Source organism: Balaenoptera acutorostrata, chromosome 10, assembly GCF_949987535.1.
Source record: "Balaenoptera acutorostrata chromosome 10, mBalAcu1.1, whole genome shotgun sequence".
NCBI classification, from domain to species: domain Eukaryota; kingdom Metazoa; phylum Chordata; class Mammalia; order Artiodactyla; family Balaenopteridae; genus Balaenoptera; species Balaenoptera acutorostrata.
Genome location: NC_080073.1, coordinates 52,367,462 through 52,380,519, shown reverse-complemented (window position 1 = coordinate 52,380,519; position 13,058 = coordinate 52,367,462). Strand labels below are relative to the sequence as shown.

Below are 13,058 nucleotides of genomic sequence, written 5' to 3'. Positions count from 1 at the left end.
TAGCCCTGACTCGCCGCAACTAGAGAAAGCCCATGTGCAGCAACAAAGGCCCAACTCAGCCTAAAATAAATAAATTTATAAAAACAAAACAAAACAAAAAACCACACAGCTTTATTGAAATATAACTCACATACTATACATTTCACACAAACTGTACAACACAGTGGTTTTTAGTATATTCACAGATGTGTGCAACCATCACCACAGTCGACTTTAGAACACTTTCATCACCTCAAAAAGAAACCTCATACCCTTTAGTTATTATCTCTTCCTCCACCACTCCTCCCCCAGCTGTGAACAACCAGTAATCTACTTTCCATCACTACAAATTCTCTTCCTCTTCACAGGGCTTTCTGGTGTTGATTGTTGAGGGCTACAGTTGTCCATTTGTTTAGGGAGAGTAAGAAACTTGGATCAAAAGTCTTATTGGGGCTATATTTAAGTGTGGGATGTCTATTAGACATTCAAGGGGAGATGTCAGATCTGCTGTTGAGTATGTCTCTTCATAGACTTAATGGGCTGGATTTGAGGATATCTAAAGTTCCTGTCAACCATATTAAAAACATCCAACAAGTTGCTGAATGATTTAATAAATTAGAGTGTATACATACAATGCTATGACATCTATTGGCATGCAAGGATAATTTTTAAATTGAAAAAAGTAGATAATAAAAGTGCATATGGTTTGCTTCCATTTCCAAGAATACAACGTATTATAATAATATACATTTTGTTGCGGGCTTGGAAGCAGATAGACTAAAATATAAGCAGTGGTTATATCAGGTGCTGAGATTTGGTGTGGTTTTATTCTTTGTAATTCGTTATTGTTTAAAATGTCTCCAGGACTTCCCTGGTGGCACACAGGTTAAGAATCCGCTGGCTAATGCAGGGGACACAGGTTCAAGCCCTGGTCCGGGAAGATCCCACATGCCGCGGAGCAACTAAGCCCGTGTGCCACAACTACTGAGCCAGCGCTCTAGAGCCCGCGAGCCACAACTACTGAGCCCGTGTGCCACAACTACTGAAGCCTGTGCACCTAGAGCCCGTGCTCCACAACGAGAGAAGCCACCGCACTGAGAAGCCTGTGCACCACAACAAAGAGTAGACCCGGCTCACCGCAACTAGAGAAAGCCCACGTGCAGCAACGAAGACCCAACGCAGCCAAAAATAAATAAATAAATAAATTTAAATAGATAAATAAAATGTCTCAAATAATCATGTGTTACCTGTGTAATCAAGGTAACTTAAATAAGGTTTCTTAAATAAGGTAAGTCCATAAAGGTCTTTCCCAGCAGGTCAGTCTGCGGCTGGGTCATCTGTCAGGTGAAGGATGTCAAGGTGATCAGGGTGATGAGGGACAGATGCAGAGGCGGAAAGCCAAAGAGGCCCCGCCCAAGAGCCGAGTCGTGGGGGGCGGGGGGCGGTCCAAAGGGCACCGCCCCTGCGCATCATGTGCTGTCCGCCAGCCAATGGCCGCCTCTGAGCCCACCTAGGGGACGGGGCGGGGCGCCCAGTTGGCGTCACCAGGACAACGGGCGTTGCCGGCGCCGTGTGACTCTGGGCTGTGGGCGCGCTTGTGGCTCTTCGGCCATGGTGAGTTTGGGGCCCTCGCATTCCGGCCGCCTGGCCCTTCCCGCCCGGGTTGGGTCGCAGGGCGGCCGCCTTCTGGGCTGGGGCGGGCGGCGCCGGGGTCGCAGAGAGGCCGGGCCGCGGCCTGCGGGGCTGCCGGGCAGGGCAGGACTGGGCGGACCCGCGGGAGGGGGACCCCTTGGAGAGCCGGAGCGCCCGCCCGCTGCCCAGGGCCGCGTTCTCACCTTTGAGTGCCTGGCTGGGACCCCCAACCGGCCGGTCGCCGAACAGCGTGACGCTGTTTGGCCCCGGCGAGCCTAGGAAGCCACTCAGAGAGGGTGTGGTTAGAAAAAAATAAAAAAGGATATGTATGAATATCATATGCCATATACATATCAACGGTATATTGCAGTCTACGTTCTTCTTGTCTTGTTTCTATGCAGTTATGTTAGTAATATACAAATAGGTATTTCTTTGAAATTCATCATTCTGACAGGTTTTTTAGCATGTGGAAATTTAAATTTGTAATTTTGGAGATTCCTCCCTCCTTTTTAAAAATGGGGACATTAAGCTGGAGTTTTTTCGTGCGTGCAGCACCCTCACTCAGGGATTCAATTCATAATTAGTGCGTGGTAAACGTCTTAAATCATTACCTTTATTCAATAAACTTGAGAGTGAATGGACATTCCCACCTGGTCCCCATTAAGCACGTTTTTTTAAAAACTAACCTGAAGACTCAGCTCAGGTATTGGCTTGAATAGGCAGGATTCAGGGAATTGCCAACCAGATGTGTGAATTCTCCAGAAGCCTCCAAAGGGTGTGAAAGAAGAGAGGGGCTGGATTCTCTGCTTGGGGACACACCTTTGGTATAGAATATTTGAGAGGGAGCGGGGGTGGGGAATAAGAAAATGCCTAGTTTGAGAAACAGTTTCTGTAACTGTTCGTAATTTCATGTAGATTTGCTCCTTATCTGCAGGGGTTAGTGGAAGAGCTAATAAGCTGAGGATGCAGGGTGCTCCCCAAGTGGCAGTCAGCCTTCTGGAGAGAGAAACTGCTCATTGGAATCCTGGCTAGCTCTGTCTTTTCTTAATAATTAAGGTAGTAAGGGAATGTGGATGATCTGTATCTCATTGACTCTGGAAAAACAACTGCCAGGTGTGTGGCCTGTTGATAGCAGGAAAAAAAATCACCTACAAATTAACAGCAGTGCCTTCTTTATTTCGTGTATGTTTCTTTCAAATTCTGAATTGCTTTAAGTGAAAATTAATGGAGCCAGCAAGAGTTTCAGGAAATGAATATTACAAAAATCTAAGTGTTTTAAATGTTGCAGTGCCTTGCTTTTACATGTTATCTGTGTGAAAAGCCCTTATGATTATAGGAAGGAGAAAAAGAATATTCAGGAGTTACATATTCACAGCTTTCTCTCTGAAGTCTCATATTCCTCCTGTTGTCCATTTTCCTTTTCTTCTCCTTTGTCTACCCCTTCCATCCTGACCCACAGTCCACCTTGATTCACTATTGTAAATTTTAGAGTTTTATTTACTCTAAAATAAAAGCATTTTATTGTACTTATGTACTAGTGGTTGCTTTGCTAAACTTAGAAATGCTTTGCTTTTTGTATATCTTTAAGCATTAAGAATTTAATTCATGGAAGGGATTTAATTGGGTGGTAAGGTGATGCCTGGGCTCCAGGGGAAAAGGGGAATGGTTGGTATAGCAGCGGGGATGAGGAGACTGCTTCTGTAACCCCAAGCTGTATTCGAGATCATAACATAACCCTTCATTAAGTGCTTGAATCTAAACATACAGCTTTAGCATTTGATATTTATGACTTTGCACGTGAATTTTGGAACTCAGCTTAGCTATTTCTCAATGAAAATTTCTTCAGTTAAGCCACTTGTTTCTATTGCCTCTAAATAATAATGAGAGCTGATATTTACTGTGTACATTTTATGTGTGAGACATTTTTATAAGCACCTTACATGTCTTAATTAACCATCACAACCACCTTATGAGGAGAATACCTTTTCCCCATTTTAGAGATGAGGAAATTGAGGCACAGAGAGGTAAGTAACTTGCCCCAGTCACCCAGCCAGATTTCAAAACCAGGCATCTTGTCTCAGAACCTGCTTATGGGACTTCCCTGGTGGCGCAGTGGTTAAGAATCCACCTGCTAGTGAAGGGGACACGAGTTCGAGCCCTGGTCTGGGAAGATCCCACATGCTGCGGAGCAACTAAGCCCATGTGCCACAGCTACTGAGCCTGCGCTCTAGAGCCTGCGAGCCACAACTACTGAGCCCACGTGCCACAACTACTGAAGCCCGTGCGCCTAGAGCCCGTACTCCACAACCAGAGAAGCCACTGCAATGAGAAGCCCACGCACCACAACGAAGAGTAGCCACCGCTCGACACAACTAGAGAAAGCCTGTGCGTGGCAACAAAGACCCAATGCAGCCATAAATAAGTAAATTAATTAATTAAAAAAAAACAACCTGCTTATGGTTTTGGATTATAATGTATAGTGTATCATTATATGTTCTTCAATATGTATGCTATTTATATGTTAGGAAATTAGTTTTCTCTCTTACTTGGATTTTAATGTTTTGAGCACTTATGTATACAAACACTTACTTGTATTTTGTTGTTCTTTGCGCTGGACTGGATGCTGTAGAACAGAGTAGGCACTCCTAACCTTCTCTCCTCTCCTCTTTCACACAGATGAGATGAAGAGGCATCAGTGAAGACAGATATTGGATTAGGGTTCATACTCATGGCTGTAATAGCATTTAAAGTTTCTCCTGTCATTTCAGTTTGTGCTCAGGAATTGGCACCTGCTTTTGTGAATCACAAAGAGCAGCTTTTTTTTTTTTTTTTTTTTAAATTTTATTGAAGTACAGTTGATTTGCAATGTGGTGCCAATCTCTGCTGTACAGCAAAGTGACTCAGTTATACACATACAGACATTCTTTTTTTAAAATATTCTTTTCTATTATGATTTATCCCAGGAGATTGGATATAGTTCCCTGTGCTATACAGTAGAACCTTGTTGTTTATCCATTCTATATATAATAGTTTGCATCTGCTAACCCCAAACTCCCACTCCATCCCTCCTCTAACCCCCTCCCCCTTGGCAGCTACAAGTCTGTTCTCTATGTCTGTGAGTCTGTTTCTGTTTCATAGGTAGGTTCACTTGTGTCATATTGTAGATTCCACATATAAATGATATCATATGGTATTTGTCTTTCTCTTTCTGACTTACTTCACTTAGCATGATAATCTCTGGTTGTATCCATGTTGCTGCAAATGGCATTATTTCATTCTTTTTTATGGCTGAGTAGTATTCCATTGTATATATGTACCACATCTTCTTTATCCATTCATCCGTCAGTGGACATTTAGGTTGTTTCCATGTCTTGGCTATTGTGAGTAGTGCTGCTATGAACATAGGGGTGCGTGTATCTTTTTGAATTATAGTTTTCTCTGGGTATATGCCCAGGAGTGGGATTGCTGGATCATATGGTAATTCGATTTTTAGTTTTCTGAGGACCCTCCATACTATTTTCCACAATGGCTGCACCAACTTACATTCCCACCGACAGTGTAGGAGGGTTCCCTTTTCTCCACAACCTCTCTAGCACGTGTTATTTGTAGACTTTTTAATGATGGCCATTCTAACCGGTGTGAGGTGGTACCTCACTGTAGTTTTGATTTGCATTTCTCTAATGATTAGTGATGTTGAGCATCTTTTCATGTGCCTACTGGCCATCTGTATGTCTTCTTTGGAGAAATGTCTATTAAGGCAGCAGTCCCCAACCTTTTTGGCACCAGGGACCGGTTTCATGGAAGACAATTTTTCCACTGGGGTGGAGGGGGAGGTGCTGGGATATGATGGTTCAGGCGGTAATGTGAGTGATGGGGAGTGGCATATGAAGCTTCGCTCACTTGCCTGCTGCTCACCCTCTGCTGTGTGGCCCTGTTCCTAACAGGCCACGGACCAGTAGTGGTCCACAGCCCGGGGGTTGGGGACCCCTGTATTAAGGTTTTCTGCCCATTTTTCTTTTTTTAAAAAAGATTTTTTTGATGTGGACCATTTTTTTTTTTTTTTTTTTTATATTTATGGCTGTGTTGGGTCTTCGTTTCTGTGCAAGGGCTCTTTCTCCAGTTGCGGCAAGTGGGGGCCACTCTTCATCGCGGTGCGCGGGCCTCTCACTATCGCGGCTTCTCTTGTTGCGGAGCACAAGCTCCAGACGCGCAGGCTCAGTAGCTGTGGCTCATGGGCCTAGTTGCTCCGCGGCATGTGGGATCTTCCCAGACCAGGGCTCGAACCCGTGTCCCCTGCATTGACAGGCAGATTCTCAACCACTGTGCCACCAGGGAAGCCCCTGATGTGGACCATTTTTAAAAGTCTTTATTGAATCTGTTACAGTATTGCTTCTGTTTTATGTTTTGGTTTTTTGCCCACGAGGCATGTGGGAATCTTAGCTCCCTGACCAGGGATCAAATCTGCATCCCCTGCATTGGAAGGTGAAGTCTCAACCGCTGGACTGCCAGGGAAGTCCCCTTCTGCCCATTTTTCGATTGGGTTGTTTGTTTTTTTGTTGTTGAGTTGTATGAGCTGTTTGTATATTTTGGAGATTAAGCCCTTATTGGTCTCATCATTTGCGAATATTTTCTCCCATTCCGTAGGTTGTCTTTTCTTTCTTTTTTTTTTTTTCCCTATGGTTTCCTTTGCTGTGTAAAAGCTTGTAAGTTTGATTCGGTCCCATTTGTTTATTTTTGTTTTTATTTCTATTGCCTTGGGAGACTGACCTAAGAAAACATTGGTATGATTTATAAGACCAGCTTTTAATGTAAAGCCATTTAGAATTGGAGGATGAAACTATTTTTAAAAGTAAAATTTTATTTTCTGAGATTTTTCCTAATAAAAAATTTCACATTTATTTTAGTTGTATATGCTAAAACTGTTACAAAAAGACATCAAATAACTACTTAAACTTTAATTCATATGGATTAAAATATACATTGGGATACCTCTTGTCATCAGGTTTTTGTTATTGCTTACCACTTTAGCTCGTAAGGCAGATTTATTTTTTGTAAATAATAAAATAACGTATCATACAGTTTTCCCATTTTAATTCATTTTATTTGGATTTTCTCCCTATTTTGGCCTTTCCTTTCTGTATTTGCCTGTGGTTAGGACTCCTCAGAGGTGTTGAGAAGCACAATAAAATATATTTTATTTTACAGGCAGTTTTGGTCTCTTTGCCATCACATGGTATAGTTAAGAGGGATTATATAATGAGATCTGTGTTAATAGATATGACAAGACATTTCTCTATGTATTAATTTTTCTATTCTTGTCAAAATTGGTCTCGCTTTTGGCTGCACTGGGGTGGGGGACACATAATTTTTAGTAATTGTAACAATAACTCGCTTTCATGGAACCGTTCCACTGTGCCCAGTTTTAGGCTGATCACTTCACGTTTATCTCATTTAACCCTTCTAACATCGCTATGAGATTGACATCATTGTACCCACTTAACAGGCCTCGTTGATTAGGCAGTTTGCCCAAGGTCACATAGTTGGTGAGTGGCAGAGCCAGGATTTGAACTCAACTAGTCTGTCTCCAAAGTCTGGCATCTTGACCATAGCACCATGGCTTCTTCCCAAACTAAAGGTTGTGCCCAGTGCCTGGCATGAACATACTACACCAAGAATAAGAGTCTTGGTGTCTTGTCAGCTGAGCCAGCAAGCTCTTTTTCTTTTATGACAGACTCTCTATTAAGATGTTGTGTAATGACATCCTGAAGGATTTACTTGGCTTTTTTTTTTTTTTTTTAATAACAGTGCAGACCACCAAAGCTCAGATATGGGCAGCCATGGGTTGGGCTACACTTTTACTTCTGCCTTCCCTGCCTCATTTTGTGTCTCACCTCTACCCTGTGTAGTGTCCACCTCAGCCACTGCCACTTCCAGCACTGGGGTGGTTGGAGCAGAGGGGTCTAGGGAAGCAGAACAGGGCAGTCATTGGGAAAGTTTTTGTGGGGTCACACTCATGGTTCAAACCCAGCTTTTCCAGTTCTCAATACTGCCCGTGTAATTGTGTCTTTCTATTAAATTTTCTGTCTCATGGTTTTCTGTCCATCAAATATTTGTGTGTCCCACTATGTGCCGGTCACTGTTTTAGGCAGTGGGTATCCAGTAGTGAATGAAACAGGGAAGCCTCTGCCCTCATGGAGTTTATGTTCTAGCAGTGGGAAGAGAGATAATAAACATACAGATAAGGTGGTGAAGAGTGCTTTGGAGAAAAAGCTGAGTAAGAGAAAGGAAGTTTTGCAGGATGGGTGAGAAGTGGGAGGACTTGCTTTTTATGTAGGTGGAAGGGAAGACCTCTCTGATAAGGTGACATCTGAGCAGAGGATATATCATGGGAATGCCTAGAGAAAGACCATTTCAGGAAAGGACACAAGTGTAAAGGTTCTGGGGCACTGTCTGGTGTGTTGGAGAAACAGCAAGGAAAACAGGCTGGAGTGGAGTAAGACAGGAGAATGGCAAGAGGGAAGACCAAGGTAGTCAGTGAGACCAGATCGCCTAGGACTTATAAGCCATTTAAAGGAGTTTGCCTTTCCCTTTGAGGGAAGGGGAAATGATTGGTAAAGTTTAAGAAGAATGACAGAATATGACTTATTTTTTTTATTTATTTTTTTTTATGACTTATATTTTATAAAAGGACCATTCCATCTGCTATGTGGAAATTACATGTGGGGTAGGAGGGAGGGGAGAAAGGACAAGAGCAGAGGAGACCAGAGAGGACATTATTGGTGCAGTCATCCATAGAATTGGCTGTGGAATAGAAAAGAAAAGGAAATCAAGGATGGTTCAGTGTTTTGAGCCTGAGCAATAGGAACAGGTTGTCATTTGCTGAGATGAAGACTGTGGGAGGAGTAAATTTAGCGTAGGGATGAAGAAAGGAGTTGGTTTTGGACTTGATAAATTTGTGACCCTTATTAGACATCTAAAATTGAAAGGCACCTGAAGACACACAATTATGTTTTCAGAAACAGTGGGATATTTTAAAAACACAAACTTAATTGAATCTTGAAATAATTAGATTTGGAAGAGACTTTTGAGTTTCTCTAGTACAATCCTTTCATTTTACAAATTAGAAATACTGAGAGGTTAAATGCCTTCCCCAGAGTCAAATAGCCTTTACTACCTGTTGTGCAGTACAAAGAACCCTAGACTTGGAGTCAGGAGATACAAGTTTATACTGTAGTTTTTCTGAGTTTTTTTTTTTTTTTTGGTGGTTTGTTTGTTTTTAGTGCTAAACCTTGGGCAAGTCATTTATCTGCTCCAAGTCTATTTTTCTTCCATCAGAATGGGTAATAAAGACTTCCATTTTCTGTTAGGACTTGGAAAGTTGCAAAAATTAGACATTGCTGTTTCTACCCTAACAATGGGAAAAGATAGAGAAGCTAGAAAATCACAGTTCTTTAAAAACCCTCTAGAGAGCTGAGGAAACAAAGAAATCTAAATGAGTTAAAATCCTGGATGTAATGTGCCCTTCCCAGAAAAAAGGAAACACACAGGTAACTTTCATCGGTGGTGGGGACAGCAGGAGGAAGAAGACTCTGCTATAGACAGCTTGGAGAAATCAGCCAAATTTTTTTTTTTTTAATAAATTTATTTATTTATTTGTTTTTATTTTTGGCTGCATTGGGTCTTCGTTGCTGTGCACAGGCTTTCTCTAGTTGTGGTGAGCGGAAACTACTCTTCGTTGCGGTGCGGGGGCTCCTCATTGTCATGACTTCTCTTGCTGTGGAGCACGGGCTGTAGGCACGCAGCCTTCGTAGTTGTGGCGCGTGGACTCAGTAGTTGTGGCTCACGGGCTCTAGAGCGCAGGCTCAGTAGTTGTGGCGCACGGGCTTAGTTGCTCCGTGGCATGTGGGATCTTCCCGGGCCAGGGCTCAAACCTGTGTCCCCTGCATCGGCAGGCAGATTCTTAACCACTGCGCCACCAGGGAAGCCCCAGCCAAACTTTTACTGCATGGGGGCTGGAGTGACATTTGGAGCCCTGAGGAGCCCCAGCCGCAGAGCTAGGCTGCACCTACCTCTCTTTCCCATGGGCCTTCACTGAGTACATGGATGTAGACGTGTGCTGGAGGCTGGGGCCAAGGGAAGAGAGCTGAGAACATCCTTGAGGTGGGCGGAGCCCGCTGAAGGCTTGGGGCAGGGCAGGAGAGTCAGCAGAAGCCTCTCTGAGGCGCTAGGGGCTTTCACCAAGTGTCAGGCAGGGCCACAACGGATGGGGCCCACGGGAGAGCTGAGAAATGTCCCTCTGTGGCTCTCCAGGTTTTCAATCAGGACAAGCCAAAAGGCTTTCAGACGGTGGAGTTAGAGTAACAGGGCAGAGACAGAGCTTCTTAAGGAAGGGACAGTAGAGGGTGCCTCTGCAGAGCAAAGTACTCCCCAGCTGGCAGCCAGAATGTAAAACAGAGAGTGCTCTCATGTATCAGAAAGCTAACAGCCTGGCTGTACAGCTCAAAGAGATCTGTGAAGTTTTACTAGTGCTCAGATCCCAACTTCTCCTGAAGGTGAGGTTCTGATGTCACCCTAAAAAAATTTTAAACCATTCTTGAACTGAATCTGACTAATGCTACAACAAATCTGAAACCCAGGTCAACTAGAGATTAAAAGGATTCAATACCCGCCCCCCCAAAAAAAATTCAGGTGTAATTGACATGTAGCATATTAGTTTAAGCTGTACAACAGAATGATTTGATATTTGTATATATTGCACAATGATCACCACAATAAGTCTAGTTAACATCTGTCACCATACATAGTTAGAGAATTTTTTTTCTTGTGAGGAGAATTTTTAAGATTTACTCTTCTAGCACTTTCAAATATGCCATACAGTATTAATAACTATAGTTACCATGCTGTATATTACATCCCCATGACTTATTCATGTTATAACTGGAAGTTTGTACCTTTTGACCCCCTTCACCCATTTTGCCCACCCTCCCATTCCCCACCTCTGGAACCATAAATCTGTATATATATGAGCTCATTTTTTTTTATGATTATACATATAAGATCATTTGTCTTTCAAAGTATTTGTCTTTCATTGTATGACTTACCTCACTTAGCATAATGCCTTCAAAGTCCATCCATGTTGTTGCAAGTGTGAAAATTTTCCTTCTTTTTTATGGTTGAATAATATTCCATTGTATATATCTACCATATTTTCTTTATCCATTCATTTATTGATAGACATTTCAGTTGTTTCCATATCTTGGCTATTGTACATAATGCTTCAGTGAACATAGGCGTGCCTATATCTTTTGAAACAATGTTTTTGTTTTCTTCAGAAAAATACCCTGAAGTGGAATTCCTGGATCATATGGTAGTTCTATTTTTTAATTTGTTGAGGAACCTCCATACTGTTTTCCACAGTGGCTGCATCAATTTACATTCCTACCAACAGTGCATAAGGGTTCCCTTTTTTCCACATTCTCACCAACACTTGTTATTTGTTGTCTTTTTGGTAATAGCCATTCTGACAGGTGTGAGGTGGTATCTCATTGTGGTTTTGATTTGTATTTCCCTGATGATTAGTGATGTTGAGCACCTATTCATGTACTTGTTGGCCATCTGTATGTCTTTGGAAAGATATCTACTTAGATCCTTTCCCCATCTTTTAATTGGATTTCTTGTTGGATATTAACTTCTTATCAAATATATGATTTGCAAAATCATTCAGTAGGTTATATTTTCATTTTGTTGATGGTTTGCTTTGCTGAGCAGAAGCTTTTTAGTTTGATGTAGTCCAACTTGTTTATTTTTGCTTTTGTTGCCTTTTCTTTTGGTGTCAAGTCCAAAAAATCATTTCCATAACTTATGTCAAGGAGCTTACAGCCTGTTTTTTTCTAGGAGTGTTACGTTTTCAGATCTTACATTGAAAGCCTGTCATCCATTCTAAGTTAATTTTTGTGTATGGTATAAGACAGGGATCCAGTTTCATTCTCTTGCATGTGGCTGTCCAGTTTTCCCAGCACCATTTATTGAAGAGACTGTCTTTTCTCCATTGTATATTCTTTCTTCCTTTGTCATAAGTTAATTAACTATAAGTGTGTGGGTTTACTTCTGGGCTGTCCATTCTGTTCCATTGATCTGTGTGTCTGTTTTCCTACTAGTACCATACTTTTTGATTACTGTAGCTTTGTAGAAAAGTCTGAAGTCAGGGAGCATGATTCCTCCAGCTCTGTTCTTCTTTCCCAAGATGGTTTTAGTTACTCGAGGTCTTTTGTGTTTCCATACAAATTTTGAGATTATTTGTTCTAGTTCTATGAAAAGTGCCCTGGGTATATTTTGATAGGGATTGCATTGAATCTATAGATTGCCTTGGGTAGTATGGTCACTTTAACAATATTAATTTTTCCAATACAAGAATACAAGGTATATCTTTTCATCTGTTTGTGTCATCTTCAGTTTCTTCACCTTAGAGTTTTATAGTCTTTTAATGTCTTACAGTTTTCCAAATACAGGTCTTTTACCTCCTTAGGTAGGTTTATTTGTAGTTATTTTATTCTTTTTGATGAGATGGTAAATGGGATTGTTTCCTTATCTTTTTTTTTTTTTTTTTAAGATTTAATTTGGGCTTCCCTGGTGGCGCAGTGGTTGAGAATCTGCCTGCCAATGCAGGGGACATGGGTTCGAGTCCTGGTCTGGGAAGATCCCACATGCCGCGGAGCAACTAGGCCCGTGAGCCACAACTACTGAGCCTGCGCGTCTGGAGCCTGTGCTCCGCAACAAGAGAGGCCATGATGGTGAGAGGCCCGTGCACCACGATGAGGAGTGGCCCCCGCTTGCCGCAGCTAGAGAAAGCCCTCGCACAGAAACGAAGACCCAACACAGCCATAAATAAATAAATAAATTTAAATTATTTTAAAAAAAGATTTTATTTATTTTTGGCTGCATTGGGTGTTCGTTGCGTGTGGGCTTTCTCTAGTTGTGGCGAGCGGGGGCTACTCTTTGTTGCGGTGTGTGGGTTTCTTGTTGCAGTGGCTTCTCTTGTTGCGGAGCACAGGCTCTAGGCACGCGGACTTCAGTAGTTGCAGCATGCAGGCTCAGTAGTTGTGCCACGCAGGCTCTAGAGCGCAGGCTCAGTAGTTGTGGTGCATGGGCTTAGTTGCTCAGCGGCATGTGGGATCTTCCTGGACCAGGGATTGAACCCGTGTCCCGTGCACTGACAGGTGGATTCCTATCCACTGCCCCACCAAGGAAGTCCCTGTTTCCGTATCTTACAGTTCGTTGTCAATGCATAGAAATGCAACAGATTTCTGTATATCAATTTTGTATCCTGCAACTTTACCAGATTCATTAATAAGCTGTGGTAGTTTCTGGTGGCATCTTTAGGATTTTCTACACTTAGTATCATGCAAACAGTGACAGTTCTACTTCTTCCTTTCCAAATTTGGATTTAT

At 42.3% G+C, this 13,058-nt stretch overlaps 1 protein-coding gene across 4 annotated transcripts in view; it reads left to right on the top strand.

Moving 5' to 3' along the window:
- Nucleotides 1-1,507: 1,507 nt before the first annotated feature.
- Nucleotides 1,508-13,058, top strand: part of FBXL2 (F-box and leucine rich repeat protein 2) — an 87,273-nt gene continuing 75,722 nt past the window's right edge. For all 4 annotated transcript variants that reach the window (XM_007191521.2, XM_057554522.1, XM_057554523.1 and 1 more), the window contains exon 1: nucleotides 1,508-1,593. In XM_007191521.2, the coding sequence (XP_007191583.2) occupies nucleotides 1,591-1,593 (3 nt within the window). In that variant the 5' untranslated portion in view covers nucleotides 1,508-1,590. The remainder of the gene's footprint in view (nucleotides 1,594-13,058) is intronic.